The sequence below is a fragment of the Typopeltis vanoorti genome, chromosome 4 (assembly GCF_054136105.1).
Source record: "Typopeltis vanoorti isolate ZY-2024b chromosome 4, IOZ_Tvanoo_1.0, whole genome shotgun sequence".
Lineage (NCBI taxonomy): Eukaryota > Metazoa > Arthropoda > Arachnida > Uropygi > Thelyphonidae > Typopeltis > Typopeltis vanoorti.
Window position 1 is genome coordinate 102,995,195 of NC_143552.1, and position 20,663 is coordinate 103,015,857.

General features: G+C 35.4%; 1 protein-coding gene across 3 annotated transcripts in view; it reads right to left on the reverse strand.

The window, feature by feature from the left end:
* LOC150107563 (uncharacterized) overlaps nt 1-20,663 on the reverse strand; it is a 215,624-nt gene that overhangs the window by 174,752 nt on the left and 20,209 nt on the right. For 2 of the 3 annotated variants that reach the window (XM_090391956.1, XM_090391955.1), the window contains exon 3: nt 11,635-11,828. In XM_090391956.1, the coding sequence (XP_090248082.1) occupies nt 11,635-11,828 (194 nt within the window). Of the gene's footprint in view, nt 1-11,634; nt 11,829-18,605; nt 18,705-20,663 lie in introns of those variants that run through there. The other variant, XM_090391957.1, reaches the window with a different exon arrangement.

The following is a 20,663-nucleotide window of genomic DNA, read 5'->3' on the forward strand; positions in this document are numbered from 1 at the left end:
CTACTGCTACCGAATCAATATTCGGATAATTAAAGTCTCCCGTTATGATTGCGCTTTTCATGCTCATCTTTTCTATTTGGTGATGCATTTCATCATTACTAGCAACTGATCCGCCAAGTCTGTAACAACACTCCACTATGTAATTGATCATGTTGACCTCGTCAACATTTCCATGGCAAAGCCCATTCATGCCATTAACACAGTTATATAACATCGTCGCTCTTCTACTCACATTCACACCATTCCTCTCTTTATAATTTAGTTTCCCTGACTCTCTCTCTCTCTCTCTCTCTCTCTGTTAGGTCTCATACCACTTATTAGTTTTTCTAGACTCCTGATACCAAGCACATTCAGGTGTAGGCCGTCCCTCTTATACAAATCCAGTCTTCCTCAAACTCACTCCACACATCCAAAAACTCGCATCTATTGCTCCTACACAGCCTACACATCAAATCGTTTGCCATTATAGCCCTTCTTCTAAATTTATTTTTATCATAAGCAAGGTAAAATACTGATGATATTTTCACTTTCTTACTCTCGCTTCTTCCAACAACCTTTTCATGTCCTCTCTCTCTCATACTGAACTTATCACCAGTTAAGTTGTTTGTACCTACTACAACTATGATTTCATTTACTTTACTTTTCTGTTTTTGAATTGCTTGTGTTATATTTTTAATTTTCGCTCCAGGAAAACTCAATACTCGCTCATCTATAGCATATTTTATTATAGAGTCACCATACTAAATAACCTCTTTCTTTTTACTAACAACATCACTTATCTGATTTCTGTTATTTCCTAACTTAACTTACCTGTTTCCTTGCTCTGTTGTTTATTATTTTTCTGTTAATTTTTCTTTTTCTCCCTATGCTCATTTAAACGTCTCACAACTTTTTGCAACTTGGGATTGAATGTGATGGGTATAGTGTGTTCAGGAATGACAGAGAGAATAAAATGGTGGGAGGAGTATTGTTGATGATAGCTGATGAGCTCCAGCCAAGGAGAATAGAAGTTGAATTGCAGGATAGAGAAAAGAGCACATTTGAGGCCATTTGGTGTGAGATTGTGGCTAGCAGAACTAAATATACAATTGGGTGCTGCTATAGACCAGGTGATGGAAAAGATGGTGGTGACAGTATGCACAAGCAAATAGAAGAAATGGGTGGAAGGAGGGTGATTATTATGGGAGATTTCAACTATGGTCGCATTGATTGGAGTGAGGAGAGGACACACGGGAGGAAGGAACTGGATTTTATGCGGTTATTAAGGGATAACTATCTGCGACAGCATGTAATGGAAAATACTACGGGTCAGAGAGTGCTTGACCTAGTAATTACACCTGAGGATTTGGCTGTAACAAATATGACCACATTGCCACCAATCGGTGAGAGTGATCATAGGGTCTTAACTTGGGAGGTGGCTAAAGGTGTAGAATTTTCAATTAAGACAGGGTACATGTGGAATTATCGGGCTGGAAAGTATGACAAGCTTAGGAGTTTGATTGGTTCAGTGCCATGGCATGCACAACTGCAAGGACTAGAAGTTGATAGTGCATGGGAGGTAGTTAAGAAGTGCTTGCATGAAGCAATGGCTGACTGTATACCTAGAGTCCGAATAATAAATCAAGTAGGGGTTAAATGGATGAATAACACCATTAAGCTTGAGTTGCAAAAAAAGAAACAACTATGGAGGGAATTTAAGGAGAAGGGTGACCGGCAGGCACATGAACGGTATAAAGCACAGGCCAGAAGGGTGACGAGTGTGGTAAGAAAAGCAAAAAAGGATTACGAAAGAACATTGGCCATGCAGGCTAAAGAGAATCCTAAACAGTTTTTTAGATATGTAGCAAGTAAAAGGAAAAATGTACATGGCAGATTGATTTTAAAGAATGCCGATGGTAGGGAGGTAACTGAATCAGTTGAGATAGTTGAGTTACTGAGTGAGCACTTTGCAAAAGTATATCATCCAGGTGGTGACATTGCAGAAACGAATAAACCAGTAGATTATACGGGAATTGTGGTTAATGAGGTGGAGGTGAGTAGTCTATTGCATAACCTCAATGTCAATACATCTGTGGGATTGGATGGTATACCAGCTCGTGTTGTACGAGAAGCAGCTAAAGAATTGTCAGTACCCTTGACCATTTTGTTTAATTTGAGTCTCGGGTCTGGGTTAGTCCCGAGCGGGTGGAAAGAGGGGAAAATAGTTCCACTGCATAAAGGTGGTTCCAAGACTGCTGTAGTAAATTACCGACCGATTAGCATATCAGGAATCATTGTCAAGGTCTTAGAGAAAATAGTCAAGAGGAAAATACAAGATTGGATAGAAGAAAATGGGATACTGTATCGGGGACAGCATGGTTTTGTGAAGGGTAGGTCATGCCTCAGTAACTTGCTCACGTATTATAACACAGTGACGGCTGAACTGGATAAGGGTAATGGGTTTACGGTGATTCTACTGGACCTTGCCAAGGCCTTTGACAGGATTCCACATGGAATTCTAATCAGTAAATTGCAGCATATGGGAATGGACATAGGGTTGGTGAGATGGATAGGAGGGTGGTTGACGGAGAGATATCAGAGAGTGGTTTACTCGGGAGTAGAGTCCACAAGACGGCCTGTGACTAGTGGTGTGCCACAAGGATCTGTTCTTGGACCACTGCTGTTTAATTTGTTCATAAATGATATAGGAAATGATCTGAGAGGAACAGTTCATTTGTTTGCGGATGATGCGAAGTTGGGTAGGGCAATAGTGAATGCAGATGACGTCAAAATTTTGCAGGATGATTTGGATAGCTTGGAGGTCTGGGCTAAGGAGAATGGATGTCAGTTTAATGTGGCAAAATGTAAGGTTATGCATTTTGGGGTGAAAAGATTGGCGGCAGTTTACTGCATTGGTGGAACCGTGCTCCAGGAAATTGATGAGGCACGAGATTTAGGAGTGTTGGTAGATAAGGAATTGAAATTTAGGGGACACGTTGCAAAAGTGACCAAAACAGCTCATCAAATCACTTGGTTGCTGAAAAATACGATGACAAGCAGAGACAAGCAGGTTATTATTCCTCTGTATCGAGCCTTGATAAGACCCCATCTAGACTACTGTGCTCAGATTTGGTCACCTAGGTTTCTTCTTGATGGGGAGGAGGTGGAGAGGATCCAGAGGCGAGTGACCAAGATGATAGCAGGTCTGTGGAATGAACCGTATGAGAACAGGTTGAGGATTTGTGGGTTGCAAAAATTGGTTGATAGGCAGAGGAGGGGAGATATGATTGAGACATTCAAATTACTGAAGGGTTTCTATAAAATTAATTCAGAAGATATTTTTGAGAACAGGGCTGGTTGTGGGAGGACTAGGGGACATCCATGGAAACTGGGCAAAAGTGTGGTTAGTAAAGGTGTTAGAGCTGGGTTCTTTACTTTTAGAGTAGTGAATGAGTGGAATGCGCTCCCTGAGTCTGTGGTGAATGCTGTGACAGTGAATGAGTTTAAGGCGAGGTATGATAGATACTGTATGAATGTCAAATAGTTGTGATGAATATGATTTGGGGCCTCCCTCGATGAGTCCAATGACTCCCTGGAGTTGCCCGTAATAATAGTAATAATAATAATAACTCATGCTTCATCTCTCTGATGATCTGCTTCAAATTCAATGATCTCTTCACAGTTTTCTGAAAATTACACCATCCACTCATATGATAAACAACACAACACTCAAACTCCTCAAAGTTTCCAAATCACCTAGAATAAGTGCCCTGAACACTTATCTTCATGCCATTCTGCAATGAGGCAATAATAATCTAGTCACATTCAATGCTTTGAAAACGTAGTTTTATGATATTTTCTCACAAAAAAAGGCCTTGGGCCCTTAAGACCACATTTCTCTTCTTGGACTGACTACTTTTTTTTTGCTCAAGACCCTTCTGTTCAGCTGCTTATTCTGTACAATTTGCAGATTTATCCAACCTTGAAATACCGCTCTCATATCTGGAGTGGTGCACCTTAAGTCCTCTCTAAAAATTTTTGATACAGTTCAGAAAAGTGATTTGAATGACTGATGACTTCTCTCTCTCTTACAGACTCTTCAGCCACTGTCTCAGACAGTCATATTCTGCTTTATGTCTCTTCTATAGATATTTCCATTATCAGTGTTAAGCAGAATTAGCATCTATTATGCCCCCCCCCTATTTCTGCTAAACATACAGAAACATGAGCAATAGTTGTCTAACATTCTTTTACAGTTGAACTTCAGACTCACTTACCCAGAAACCCCCAGTTATCTTTTATTCTATTTACCTCAGTTCTGTGAAACAGCTTTCCCATGAAATATTTCCCAAGGACTACACAACCCCCAGAAGAATATGTGTTGATATTGTTCTCTTTAAGAAGAATATCAACAGATTACTTTGTTGCTCTTGAACACATCCTACAATATTTATTTACTATGGGCCTTGAAGCCTCCTCTTGTGTGTGGGAACAATAAAAAATAATAAATAAATAAATTAATAAATAATGAAAATTTGCAATAAAAAAACAAATAAGCAGGTATGTGGGAAAACATCAGTTCCATCTAGAATGAAGAACTTATAGAACAAGTAAAATATTTATGGTATTTAGGTAAATTCTTAGCAAAGGTGGCAAATTAAACATAGAAGTAGACAGAATAAGCAAATCTAGAATGGCGGGAAGTAAATAAATTTATATGAAATAAGAAAGACATTAGTCACACAAAAAAATGTTAGAAATAATAGTTCATCAGAGACTGGAGACCAATGAAGATATGAATGTTCTGGAAAAAAAATAAAAAGTAAAAAAATAAATAAAGGAATGAAAAGACATCAATGGCAGAATGATTAAAAATAAAGATATTAAGAGAGAGAGAGAACTTGAGGTTTACCATTCAGAAAGTCTGAGCAGAACTAATCTAAGGTGGTATAGTCATTTGACTGAAGAATGACAATGACCCAGAGGAAAATCAAGATTTAGGTGGATTGATGCAGTCAGACAAGGCCCAGAAGACCAAGATATAAGATGTGATGCTTTTGGAATATTCACAAATAAGACTATATTCTAAGGACAACTGTCAATAGGAAACTAGTAATAATGTAAACTTTTCATATAGTACCATTATAGTATCCTGTATACTCCTTGAGGATACACATCAGGTATCTGATGATGAGAACTAAGTTTCTTAAAAGTTTGCATTTTATAGAGAATGTCTAGCAATATATTTGGCCAATTTCTTCTGACTCACAGCTTGTGAAGGATCTTTATTCTCAAATTCCTTAACTCATAAACTAATACAAGGCTTTTTGAATAGAACATCTCAAAACTGCACGTGGGTAATGTAAGCAGGAGAATGAGGTGAGAGGCACAGATTTCTAAGAGATACCTAAACACAAATAGTTTTGTATCCTTATGGAGAAGAAATATTAACATCTGAGCAACTAAGAGGTTCTGTTCTTTTCCAAAAATTTGGCTTCCAACATTTTTTTTTCTTTCTATATACTTTCTCCAATGAACTGTAAACATCAGTCACACCAATAATGATATACTACAGTCCTGTTCTTCATTTTACAAATTTGAACTGTGCAGAAATGCAGTTGAAATACTTATTCTGATCAATACTGATAGCAATGGTTAAATACTGCTAATTGATTTGAGGTTTCTGTGGTGCAAGTTACATGTTATGACTTATCCAACATGAACCATGGATAAAAAGCATCACGAAAAAAAAGTTTAATTGACCAGTTTCCTAGGGTTTATCAAGTACGTCTTCAGGATAAATTATAAATTTTTATAAAAAGCTTATATTAAGTGAGTGATTTCTAAAAAGTAACAACTATCATACATAAAATGAACTTAAACTAAATAGTGAACATGGCATTGAGATGTCAGACATGCAGCCCACTGTTGCAGTAAATCGTAATTATTGTATCCTAATTCATGGATGGCATTGAATTCAGTACTTATGTATACAGATTCAGAGAAGCTGCTGAAATGCTATATTATTAAAACAACCTATTGTAACAAAAACCAAGGTCTCACTTTAAACCAATTTGATCAGTGAACATTAAAGACTAGCACAGCTGAGAATTAGAATACAACTGTCATTATAAAACACAACACAAGTCGCACATCTGACATCTCAATGATGCTATTTATGACAGCTGTTACTTTAGAAACTTTAGAAAATCACTCTGTTAATAAACACATTTTTTTTTAATTCATAATTTATCCTGAAGATCCATGCGATAGGTTGTAGGAAACTATATCGATTAAACGGTTTCTTTCTTTCTGACATTTCTTATATATAGTTCTTACAACATAAGCCATAACTGATAATATTTGTTTAAATACAAACTACTAGACTATTTTCTAATGAAGATTAATAATCAGCGACCAATTTAATGTGAAAGCTAATTCTTCTCATAAAATTATTTCTTTCTACCACTGCTTAATTCTAATATTACCTGGATCTCTAAACAAGATCGATTTTTTTATTAAAAAAACTTTCTTAGCATCATTCTGATCCTGAACAACTTAATCTACAAATTCTAAATATACATCTACTATACTATGTTGTTCTCACATTTGTAGTTCCAAACAAAGCACAGTTTAACTGATAACTCCTAATTCACATTCATGTCACTATGGTTGTTTTTATATATACACTAGGTGGGTTCCCCCCTAGTGTATATATATATATAAAATTGCAATCTGAAAGTATTAGTGTTTCCCATATTTTGGGAAGTTTTATGCAACCATATTTATTTAAATTAGGATGATTTTTAAGAGCAGCAGCAGATTCTAAAAAAGTCTTTCTCTTCTAAATTTACTGTAATGGAGCATAATGGTCTTTTTCCAAAGCATGGTCTGCAAGGTCATGTGTCCATGTGTGTTTCAGTTAGTTTTGTGCTGATTTTGTGTGTGTGTGTGTGTGTGTGTGTGTGTGTTATGTCTCATTTTTTTAATCCATGACGATGTCTCTGTAACTCAGATGAAATGTTGGAGGAATTAAATATAAATTTTTAATCATTTCCTAGTGTTGTTTCACTCCATTAAACTTTTATCATCACTTATTTCATTTTCCATATTTCTTTATACATGAATCTGCATATTATATGCAGATTCATGCACATTCTTTGGCAGATTAGGATTATTTTTCAGTGTCACACAGATGGCAGAATATATTTGACAAATGATGTTTACCTTTTGAAGACTAAAATTGCAATACTAGTCACTTTTTTTTTTTACTTAAGTGTTTTTAATAACAAAAAAAAAAAAAAAAAAAAAAAAAAAAAAAAAAAAAATTGGTTTATTTGGTCATTTGGATTAAAAGTACATACTAAATTAGAAGAAACTAACTGATTTCACCATAGATTAGAAAACATAAGAGTTGTGCCAACCCTTCACTGTATCCAAGTGTTTTTCAATTGTTCATAGTAGATTGGTTCCTGCCAGTTTTTCTTGTTAACTATACATTTATATTTTTTACATTGAACTAGTAATCTGTGCTGAAACTAGTCAGTTTTTTTCTAATTTAGTATATAGTTTTAACTCTAATGACCAAATAAACCCATTGTTCATTATTAACCATTCTGCTCAAAAGTTCTTCACAAAGTTTGTTTTGCTAGGTTATGAAAATTGCATACAAATGCATTTAAATTTAGGTTAATTTTTTTTTAACGTAATAGCAAAGAAAAAATATTTTATATCCCTTTCTTCATCAATGAAGCATTTTTTATAAGTTACTGAAAACTCTTATCATGCTTGCTTTTCACATGACCTGATACATTAAATGACATTCATATATTGTTTCAGCAATTAACCAATCTTTTTTTTTTTTTTTAATTTAAATATATATATATATATATGTGTTTCCCCCTCACTCAGTAGTCATATTAATCTTCTATCTTAATTTTGGAATACCTGTGTAAATTTACTGTAAAATTTCCACGCCGTAAAATTTCAGTGCATAAATCCTTTCTTTCACTTAAAGTAATTAGGCACTTGAGATATTTTTTGAATGCAAGATGTCATATGCAGAAAGATATTATAAAATAGCAAGACTATTATAATTTATATATCATTATAAAAATAGAAAAAAAGTTGGGATGCTTAAGGGTCAAAGCTGTAAAACTGGGACCTCCAGGTAGCCTTTTAAGGAATGCAAAGAACTGACTAGGACTTCTGACCTAACATCCAATCCTCACCATCTGGTGGTGCACCCACTCAGATATTAAATGGGCTGGCAATTTGGGATTTAGCTGACCAAATTGTATTCTTACTGGCTTAAACCACAATGTAAAATGATGGTACAACAAGACAGAATTTCATGCTAGATGGGGTATCACCCAGTTAAACAAGGTCCCTACTGTTTCCATCAGGGAACCAGGATGAACAGCACAAAGTCAGCTACTGGAATCAAGGAACATATCCAAACTCAACGTCAGCAGAGTTCAAGATTGGTACTATCAACATAAGAAGCATCAGTGGAAAACAGATGGAACTAGCAGAAGAATTGGATAAGTACCAGATTGACATAATAGGAGTGGCTGAAACAAAGAAGCCACAAACAGGTGAGATTTTTCTCAGTAACAAATACAAAATGTTATTTTCAGGCAATAGCAATTGGGAAAAGAGGGTTCAACACTAAAAATGAGAATAATCTTGAATCGCAGGTGATATCAAGCTGAGTGATGTCGGCAAATATCAGAATGGAGAGACTTAATTTTGCTTATGGTAACGCAGACACCCAAGGAAGAAGTGGAGGAATTTTTTGAACCATTAGAGAAGGCAGCTGGCACAATGAAAAAGAAAAGAGTGGTCCTTGTTGGAAATCTAAACAGCAGAATAGGAAATGATTACTAGACATATAGAAATGTTTTGGGAAAATTTGGAGAAAAAAAAGCAAAACTTAATAATAATGGTAAGTGCCTGCTGAATTTCTGTTCAGGACATGGACTAGTTATTACTAACACCATGTTCCTACATAAAAATGTGCACAAATTCACATGGAGAGAAGAAGCAAGAAATAAAAATAGTCTCATTACTATGTTATAGTAGATAGTGATGTTTTCCTACTGGTTTTTTCCTACACAGTATACAGAAGATTTGAAACAGGAAGTGACCACTTTAGTTTTAAGCAGGATAAAACTGAATTTCCAATTGAAAAGAAGTGTGTAAGAAAGTTTTGAAACGAATCAAAGTTGAAATGAAATAAAATTTTTAAAAAATTGAAAGAGTTTGAAAACAAGAACTAAGCCTTGGATATTTAGTGGCAAACCCTGAAGAAAACATTGATTCAGCCAGACATGCATGTGCTGAGGTTGTCTGTAAGGATAGAAAAATCAGAACTACATGGTGGAATCAGAAAGTCAAAGAGGCAGTCAAGGAAAAGCAGAAAGCATACCGAAAGTTCTTGGCAAATAAGTCAGCTTGTGCTCTTAGAGAATACAGAGGGAAAAAAATGTAAGAAAGCAAAGCAAGGTGTAAAACTATGAGAAGACTTTGGTAAGAACATAGAAAATAAAGGAAGGTAGTAAAATATTCTGGAGGGAATGGAAAAAGCTTAGAAATGGAGAAAAGAGTACTGTAAAAGAAATCAGAGATGATAAAGGTAACATGAAAACTGAAGATAAAGATATCCCAGATATCTGAAGTAACTACTTTGAAAGACTTCTAAATGAAAAAAGCAGTGGCAGCATGGTGATAGAAAACTCCCAACAGGAATACATATCCATACTTGAAGTAAACAAGTCATCAAAAACCTGAAATGTGGAAAGGCAGCTGCAATAGATGAAATTTTACCAGAAATGCTCAAATATGGAGCTATAAAAGTATTACAATGGCTGCATTGTATAATTCAGAAGGATTTCTTGATGAATGGAGCAGAGCTCTCATAGGACCCATCTATAAAAAGGGAAATAAAACTGAATGTGAGAGGTATTTCCCTGTTGAGTGTTTCTAGTAAGATTTATGCAAGTACACTTGAGAAACAGCTAAGAAAAATTGTGGAAGGGAAGCTTTGTGAAGAACAAGCTGGATTCATGCCAAATGGAGGTTGTCATCAGAGTTTCACTTTAAGACAAAGAGTTCAGAAATCTAGGGAATACAATAGGGATTTATATTTAATTTTTGTTGATCTGAAAAAGTCATATGACAAGATGCCATGAGGTAAGCTCTTCAAATTGCTACAGCTATATGGTGTAAATGGGACATTATATCGAGCAATACATAGTCTCTATTTAAGCTATAAGTCAGTAGTTAAAACTGAAGGTACAGGAAGATGATTCTGATGGTAAATCAGGTGTGTGACAAGGGTGAACGCTATCTCCACTGTTATTCATTATCTATATGAATCACATTATGAAGGAAAGTGGCATTAAATCCGATATCAAAATTGGCAATGTTAATCTTAGCTCTTTTCTTTATGCATATGATGTTATACTTCTGAATAAATCCTGTACAAGTCTGCAAGATTCCCTGACTAATAAATTCCCTGTTTGTTTGGTATAAAATTAAGCAATAAAAAGACAAAGAGCTAAGATTAACATTGAAAACATCAACTGTATCCTGAATAGAGAACCTATAGAACAAGTGAAACTTTTCAGCTATGTAGGCACAATTTTTAGTGAAGATGGCAAATTTAATTTGCCATCTTCACTAAAAATAGACAGCAGATTTAGCAAAGCTGGTATGGTAGGAAATCAGTCTGAATAAATTTATATAGAATAAGAAAGAAATTAGTCAAAACATTAAATTAACTGTATACAAAACAGTGTTCAAACCAATTTTAACTTATGGATCTGACAACTAAGTTAGAAATAAAACACTCGATCAAAGACTGGAGACCACAAATAAGGATTCTGAGAAAGATTAGTTGAGTGAATAGATGGCATCAACGGCAGTATCACAGTGTTCTCACAAAGTTGGCAGGAAAAAGACCCAGAGAAGATCAAGATGTAATGAACTGATACAGTAAAAAGTGCTTTAAAATCAGAAATATAAGATCTGATAATGTTAGTCTTTACAGATTAATTTGGAGGAAAATTGTTGATTAGAAGTTAATAATAGTGCAACTTTTTCATGTAGTACTATCATAATCATCCTGTACTTCCCTCCCTCCCCAAGGGTACACGTCAGGAATTTGATGATAATGAAATAGCAAAACTTCCAATGTACTGCATCTAATATTCAACAATATAACAAAAACAATAACAAATACAACAAAACACTCGATCAAAGACTGGAGACCACAAATAAGGATTCTGAGAAAGATTAGTTGAGTGAATAGATGGAATCAACGGCAGTATCACAGTGTTCTCACAAAGTTGGCAGGAAAAAGACCCAGAGGAAGATCAAGATGTAATGAATTGATACAGTAAAAAGTGCTTTAAAATCAGAAATATAAGATCTGATAATGTTAGTCTTTACAGATTAATTTGGAGGAAAATTGTTGATTAGAAGTTAATAATAGTGTAACTTTTTCATGTAGTACTATCATAATCATCCTGTACTTCCCTCCCTCCCCGAGGGTACACGTCAGGAATTTGATGATAATGAAATAGCAAAATTTCCAATGTACTGCATCTAATATTCAACAATATAAAAAATATTTCAGCAAAACTTAATTACTTGACCAGCATCTTTTCCACGTTATCTTCAAGTAGTCCTTTAGTTACTTCATTATTTTCCTTAGGGTCAACTGATGATACAACAGCATTTCTCTCCTTCAATTTTTCTGTTTCATCAAGCTGTCTGATTTCATTATACAAGTGAGATGGCTGACTAGATGATGGTGGATGATGAGAACTACTACTAATGGAATTCTAAAATAAATTAAAAAGGAAATAGTGACATTTGAATATCGTATTTGCTAATGATTCTTTATTTAAAATGCTTTACTGTAAATGCTTCAGAAATATCCATTTGTACAAACTATTGCTTGTTAAGATTAATGTCATGTAGTTACCTTGTCATCCACTGCAGTTAATCTTTTTTTTCCCTCAACTAAAGTATGGAAATATCAATTTTGGCATGAAAGAGAAGCTGAACCTTCATGTTGAAAATGCCACATGATAAATGGCATGTTTTAAAATGTTTCATTTATTATGCTTTTGTTAATTTGCATAGCATTGCACAAAAAACTTGCAATCACATTTCATGAAATGGATATAGGACAAAGACAAAGCAATCATTATTACAGGAGTCCATTGTCAGAGATATCTTCAGCTCTCAACATTTTGATATTTTAATGCAATTGATTATAAGTACATATAGATACAGATGGGAATTCAAGAGCTCTACATCCCTTTCTTTAGAAAGAAAGTATACCCGTCAGCTGAAATACCAGTACACAAAAATGACAATTCACTACTTACATTTTGGTGAATTTCATTACTATTTACTTTTTTATATGAAATGGTAGCCTCAGGAAAATTCTGTATATGTCATTTACAAAGCATACAAATTTTGAGTAAGAATAAATTTGGAAACAAAGATGGTCGCTTTCAGATACCACATCATAAATTACTTATCCTGAAACTATTTTTTAGAATATAAATCCACTGTTATAGAGAATTTTGTGTTATAATATTCAAGTCACAATTACGCTAAAGAGAATCCCAAACAGTTTTTTCAATATGTTGCAAGTAAAAGGAAAAATGCTCATGGCAGAATGATTTTAAAAAATGCTGAGGGTAGGGAGGTAACCGAATCAGTCGATACAGTGGAATTACTGAGCAAGCACTTTGCAAGAGTATATCATCCAGGTGGTGACATTGAATGGAAGAACCAACAGCTTATACTGGAATTGTGATGAATGAAGTAGAGGTAACTAGCTATTACAGAACCTCAATGTCAATACATCTGTGGGATTGGATGGTATACCAGCTCATGTCATATGTGAAGCGGCTAAAGAATTGTCAGTGCCCTTGACCATTTTGTTTAATTTGAGCCTCGGGTCGGGTCAGTCCCAAAAGGGTGGAAAGAGGGGAAAATAGTTCCGCTGCATAAAGGTGGTTCCAAGGCTGCTGTTGAAAATTACCGGCCAATCAGCATAACAGGAATCATTATCAAGGTCTTGGAGAAAATAGTCAAGAGGAAAATACAAGATTGGATAGATGAAAACGGGATACTGTATCGGGGACAGCATGGTTTTGCGAAGGGTAGGTCATGCCTCAGTAACTTGCTCACATATTATAACACACGGCTGAACTGGATAAGGGTAATGGGTTTACAGTGATTCTACTGGACCTTGCTAAGGCCTTTGACAGGATACCACATGGAATTCTAATCAGTAAATTGCAGCATATGAGGATGGATATAGGGTTGGTGAGATGGATAGGAGTGTGGTTGACGAAGAGATATCAGAGAGTGGTTTATTCAGGAGTAGAGTCCACAAGATGGCCTGTGACTAGTGGTGTGCCACAAGGATCTGTTCTTGGACCACTGCTGTTTAATTTGTTCATTTGTTTGCGGACGATGCAAAGCTGGGTAGGGCAATAGTGAATGCAGATGATGTCAAAATTATGCAAGATGATTTGGATAGATTGGAGGTCTGGGATAAGGAGAATGGATGTCAATTTAATGTGGCAAAATGTAAGGTTATACATTTTGGGGTGAAAAGATAAGCAGCAGTTTACTACATTGGTGGAACTGTACTCCAGGAAATTGATGAGGCATGAGATTTAGGAGCGTTGGTGGATAAGGAGTTGAAGTTTAGGGAGCACATTGCAAAAGTGGCCAAATCAGCTCATCAAATCACTTGATTGCTGAAGAATATGTTGACAAGCAGAGACAAGCAGGTTATTGTTCCTCTGTATCGAGCCTTAATAAGACCCCATCTCGACTACTGCCCAGATTTGGTCACCTAGGTTTCTTCTTGATGGGGAGGAGGTTGAGAGGATCCAGAGGCGAGTAACCAAGATGATAGCAGGTCTGTGGAATGAATCTTATGAGAACAGGTAGAAGATTTGTGGGTTGCAAAAATTGGTTGATAGGAGGAGGAGGGGAGATATGATTGAGACATTCAAATTACTGAAGGGTTTCTATAAAATTAATTCAGAAGATATTTTTGAGAACAGGGCTGGTTGTGGGAGGACTAGGGAACATCCATGGAAACTTGGCAAAAGTGTGGTTAGTAAAGGTGTTAGAGTTGGGTTCTTTACTTTTAGAGTGGTGAATGAGTGGAATGGGCTGCCAGAGTCTGTGGTGGATGCTGTGACAGTGAATGAGTTTAAGGCGAGGTATGATAGATACTGTATGAATGTCGAATAGTTGTGATGAATATGATTTGGGCCTCCCTCGATGAGTCTAATGACTCTCTGGAGTTGCTCGTAATAATAATAATTAATATTACAAGTATTACTGTGCTTTCATCGGACTAAAAAAGGCACTGAAAATATCAACATGCTCTTCGCTTAATACTTCCCCTCTCTATAGAATAGGCTGGATTCAAATACCACTGTGGGTATGGTTGTTTGTGAATGTCATTAGAAGGTAGATGAATTTCATTATTCAATATGAGATCATCACTGTACTAGTTACAGCCAGAAGTACCTCAAAAAAAGTTCAATGTCTGGTCTATAGAGCAGAGCTGTCAAATTATTTCATTCATAGTAATAATGTACCATAGGCTCATAGCCTTTCGTGGGTGAGACTAACATAAAAATTAAAAAAAATTTTATCAGCAAGTGAAACATCCAGCCAGTTTAAAATAAATTCTGCACTTTGCATAATATGCACTGCATAAATAACTGTTTGTAACTTTATAAGATTTGAAATTAAGATATGACACTAACCTGAAAACAATATAAAATATGTTTAAAGCATAAATCTTCTCACAACATGCCCTTTTCATTTCATATCACCTGAAACATTTTTTTTGATGGCACATTTGTTAAGTGTGTTTTATATATATATATATACATATATATATATACAGGGTGATTCAGAACTCTTGAGCCAAACTTTAAGGGGTGATAGAACACACCTAAACAAGTACTTTTCGTCATACAATGGGCCCGAACTCAAGCGGGCGCTAGGGATTAACAACTACTATGTCAGGAAATGAAGAAACACAAGAATGACAGAGGAGATTTAAAACAACTGCAGAAATTACAGAACATAAATTAAAGAATTTTATTGAACAAATTACAGAAACTGCTCCAAAGAGCGACCGCAGGCTTCACACCTTCGACATGGTGATTGGCATACATTGACGAAAACACCAGGCATTTCTCGTACAGCAGCAATGAAATCCTGGCAATAAGGTCCTCATTTGAATTGATGGGGCTATTGTAGATCAGGCTTTTCATGTTGCCCCCATAGGAAAAAGTCCAGACATGAGAGATTGGGCGATCGTGGCGTCCAAGCGATGGGACCACCCCAACCAATCCATCGTCCTGGAAATGTTGCATCCAAGGTGTTCCGCACATCCATGCTGAAATGGGGTAGGGCTCAGTCGTGTTGGAACCACATACATGTTTGAATGTTTGCTGGAACAGGGTTCAGTAATTCTGGCAAGACACCTTGTAAAAATACGAGGTATGTTCTCCCATTCAGTCGTGCTGACAGAAGGTATGGGCCAATCAAATGGTCATGTAGGATTCCAGCCCAAACATTTATGGAGAATGGAGAAACGCCACTGGTATGAATGTGGAAGTGTGGTGTGCGGATTTCGGATCTCTCGTCCACACATGATAATTGTGGGTATTAAAAATGCCCTCACGTGTAAAGGTACATTTGTCAGTGAATAAGACATGTGCAAAGTCCGACTGCACTGCAGTCTGCTGCAAGAACCACTGTGCAAAATCCACACGAGGCCGGTAATCTGCAGGTGTCAAGGCGTGCACCCTCTGTGCATGTTAGGGATGTAATCGTTCGTCTTGAAGAATTCGCCACACCATCGATTGGGGCAGACATACAGCATGGGAAATTGCTCGCTTGCTACATTCGGGATGATCTGCAACCTTACATAGAATTTCCTCTGTAACACGTGGCATCCTCACACTCCTTGCAAGCCCTGTATCCTGCATGCCGCTGACAAAGGAGCTCATTTTGCACAGATACTGGTGCAATCGCTGAAAGGTTTTACGATCAGGAACGACTCTGGTCAGAAAGCACTCTCGGTATAGCCTTTAGGCTTCCCTCATATTCCTATCTGCAGCTCCGTAAATGAAATGCATGTCAGCCTTCTCCTGCTTTGTGAAAGAATCCATCCTTTTTGCACTCCATGGTAGAAAGAATGACTGCAAAAACCAGCACTTATAAGTGTTCACTGGAAAGTGCCCTCTAGCATTTCACCGCTTTAGGTGTGTTCTATCATCCCCTTAAAGTTTGGCCGAAGAGTTCTGAATCACCCTGAGTGTGTATATATATATTAACAATTAGCTCCAACAATTATTTTAGAAATTAAATATTCAAAGAATAATTACAATTTAATAACCAAATGCAAAGTTTTGGTTTATTTCAATATAGAAAATTTTTTCTTGAAATAAACTTAATGGATTAAAAATAAATGATTATTATTAATACATATTCAGAGTCCAAGGACTCATTTTAAACACTCATACTTAAATATCCTAATATCTCTCTTTCCTTGAACACATTTACTGAAGATGCACTCACAAACAATCTAATGGTAGCCCATTCCACACACTTGCCATGTCATGAGATGTCCTGGACTTTACATGCCTCAACCAGCTTCCAGAGATGACCACAAGTTCTACCTCCACCAGCCATAAGTTGCAAAGCCTCACTTGTGTCTATAGTGTAAGATCCCCTTGTATGTTTCTATCATATTTTCTCTGTTCTGTCTATTCCTCAAACGTTAAAGACCACATTCTCTCAATCTGTTCACATATGCACAATTCCACTGGCCAGTGTTATTATCTAAGTTACTCAGTGCTGAATTTTTACAAATGTCTCTCCCAATTTCCTTGGAATCCAGCTAACCATATCTGTGCACAGTAATCCAAATGTGGTCTTATTAAAGCCTTATAAGGGTGGGAGAATAACTACCTTATTCCTACAAGTTAGCATCCTCTTTAAAAGTGCAGTTCAGTCTCCTAAACTTTAATTCACTATTCACAATAACCCTCAATGTCTCTAGCTTTGCTGACTACCTCCAACAAATTCACATTAATATAATACTCCACCTGTAATGTTCTCCATCCAAAATGCATGACTCTACTTGGCAACAATGAATTGACAGTCACTGTCATCCACCCATATAACAATATGGGCAGATGACAGTGATATAACAATCAGCCTACAAGAATTTTGTCTCAGCTATATTCCTTATCCTTAACTTGCAATATCAAAAAATAACTGATTACTGCACTTGAGATTCTTCCTATATCATTAATATAATTAGTTAAGATTGAGAAAACAATTTATTTTAATAATTAACTACATTATTTAAATAATTAGTTAAACCTTAATCATCCTCAATAAAGGTCGAAACAGTCTGGGCAGTGACCCTTCCCATAATGCATAACATTATACATATCCATAAGGATATGTGGTTTCATTATAGTGTACTAAAGCAAGTGATGTGACGTCATTAGCTTCTATATACAAGTTGCCCTAGTCCTGAAAATACTTCAGATGCAAACTTTGTTTGCTTACACTTAGATAAAGGATTAAACCAAGTACATAATTTCTTGGTATCTTTAATTCATAGTATATAACCAAGTGGAAAATCTTCCAACAACAAGGATCTGTGACCCCTACTACTTCTAGTAGAAGACTAACTCCCAAAACCCTATGAGGTACAGGAGTGATCATACAGCATCCAGTGATGCCAGATGTAAATATCTAACTATCATGATTTCAGAAAAGTAATGCTTAATGAAATATGGGATTAATAAATTAGTATTTTTATATTTTATTCTGACAGATAAATTAAAAATTTCATTAACTTTCGTAAAATTTAATATATTCAAGTAACTGCAGAAATCATTTGTTTGCTCTCTACCTGCCTGTAGTGAATTAATAACTGACATTTCTATTTTATAATCAAAAATCATTTGATTTATATTTAGCTTGAATTTAAAAAAAAAAAAAAAGGGAGGGTGACTTAGCTATAAATTAAAATGGAGTATGCAATCAATATTTATAATAAAAGCATAATTTTATCTTACAGCATGTTTATATATAAATGAGAAATTTAACATCTTTTCACTTTAATGGCGCTTTAGTTCACAATGGATTGCTATAATAATAAAAATGTTCTACTTGACCATAACTTTTCTCACAAACCTGAAGGTTTATAACACCTTATAAATATATTATTTGTTTTTAATTATTAAATTTCTTATTATTCACATACTATGATTGTGGCCAATCAAACAAAATCAGGAAATCACTTAAATATATCTACACACAAACAATTGTAGGGAAAAAAAAAGTTTAGAATTATCAAAAATAATGTGGATTTAAAATAATGAGTGATCTAATGTTATTTAAATGGATGTGTAGTTTTTCTGAAAATTATTCTCTGTTATTTTAGCAAAAATAAATGCTCTGATTAGAAAGTTATATAGTCATGTAAAAACAAAAGAACACATACAAAAAGATTCTTTGTAAAAGATGACACTTACTGACTTAGACGATGCACTCTGTTGATTACCCATGAATGGGGAAGAGAAATATGCAATGCCAGGGTTACATGCAGAACTGAATACAAGTATATAATCTGCCTAGCCTAGCAGGTTGTAAAGGATAACTAAACTAAGTGGGAACATATGAGAGAAACAAGCTAAAAATAACACTTGGCATTAACTCCTGATGTAAGAAGTGAAGTTAAGCAACATGACTCTGCAAATGTATGGCGCACACACACACATACACACTCTCTCTCTCTCTTCCCCCCCCCCTTGTTCTCTAAAAACAGTTCCTCCCCTCATAAAGAGGAAAGGAAAGAAGTGTCATACAGCAGTTTTTAACTAATATGAGAAGCACATTAGAGTCCTTAAAAGAATAACAAATAACTTTTGTAAATTAAATGCAAAGTAAGATTTTGAGGGGGGGGGATTAGAAAATTAGAAAATCCATATACAAAATTAAAACAATTAAAAATATTGGAGAGGCTATTCTTATCATATTTTTTAAAGAATCTCTAAATATTACTCATTAAATTTGCTTCTCATTTAAATGTGCCAAATGTCTGAATAAATGAGATATTCTTATATTATTTTTGGCATTTGAAGCATGTTAAATGAGAAACAAAATTAAAGAGTAGAACTTGTGCTTTTTTACTTTTCAAAACTGCTTATATAGTCATCAATAAGATAAAAATAATGCAATAAAAAGACAATGTCCTGCTATACTGACTATATAAGTAGTTTTGAAAAGTCAAAGCACAAGTTCTTCTCTTAAGTTAAAGATAAGTGTTAAAGAATATTGATTAGAATTAGTTAGGCAAAAACATTCGTAAACAGCCAATAAAATATGATGAATTTCTTTAGTGAAGGCATGAATCTTACAAAAGTATGACTTTGAAGTTGTTGCTGGCTGCTCTACTTTGTCCTATCTCTACTACTTTTAGAGCTACATAATTTTAAGTGTCTGGAAAACCACATGCTTATAATTTGGGCCACTAATGGCTAGTGATGCATAGAATATGGTTTCCCTGCTAAGATAACCTGACCATCCCACAGTGTGGCCTGTTACCATAAACAGGTCTCTAGTATAGAGTCACAACTGGAGTACTATTGCTTAAAAAGTATACTCTAATTGGAGGAAATATCAACTTAATCTGACTGACTTTCATCATCTGGTTAAACACAGCACTTTATTACTGAAGTGACTGTGCTATGTTTTGGCCCCAGAGCAAAGTGTTTAGTTTCTGCTTCTCACCCTCCTTTTCTTTTCATGTAGAATGGCAAACACATAGTAGGGAGGAGGGGAATCCCCCAAACCTTACTTATTGAAGGGTACAGAAGTAAGACAATTCTGCAGGCCAGCTGTTGGATGAACCATGGGGCTGAACCAGATGGTAACATATAAGGAGGCTTCTGAACAGTCAGTGAATAATTCAACTGCCATTATTCTGCAAGGATGTGCCTTGATGGAATCCAATTATAGTGATACAGGGCAGAAACCATAACTCCCCCTCCACCACCACCCAACATGTTCCTAATCTAAACTCCTCTTCTACACAAATCAACAATGCAAGTCATCATAAATAATTTGATAAGAATGTAGATTAAAAAAAAAAAACTTCAAAAAACATGCAAAACAACAAAACCCATTCAAAAAAACAAAAAAAATTAATATTCCTTCATCAGCAATCATGGTCATAGCTCCAATATAAATTATATGTACTACTATCATGTGCAGAAATCTAAATTCAACCTCTGTTCTTTTAACAGAACCTCAAATGGCATCCTCAACCATTATTGTTATCCAAACTTCTTTGTACAGTAGTGGTTGGGGATGCCATTCAACTTTTCAAAAAACGCTTTACATGATTCCTTCTGTCACAAGGGAAGAACATGAACAATTATCAAATTTGACATCCTGTGTCAGAAAATAGCAAATCTTGAATCCTAATTCTTTATGATCTATGGCAGCTCAAAATTTCCTTGCCCAATCCAAATGCAATCAGTTGCTATCTTCATCACTCTCCAAATTGTCATAACTATGCTGCTGATCTT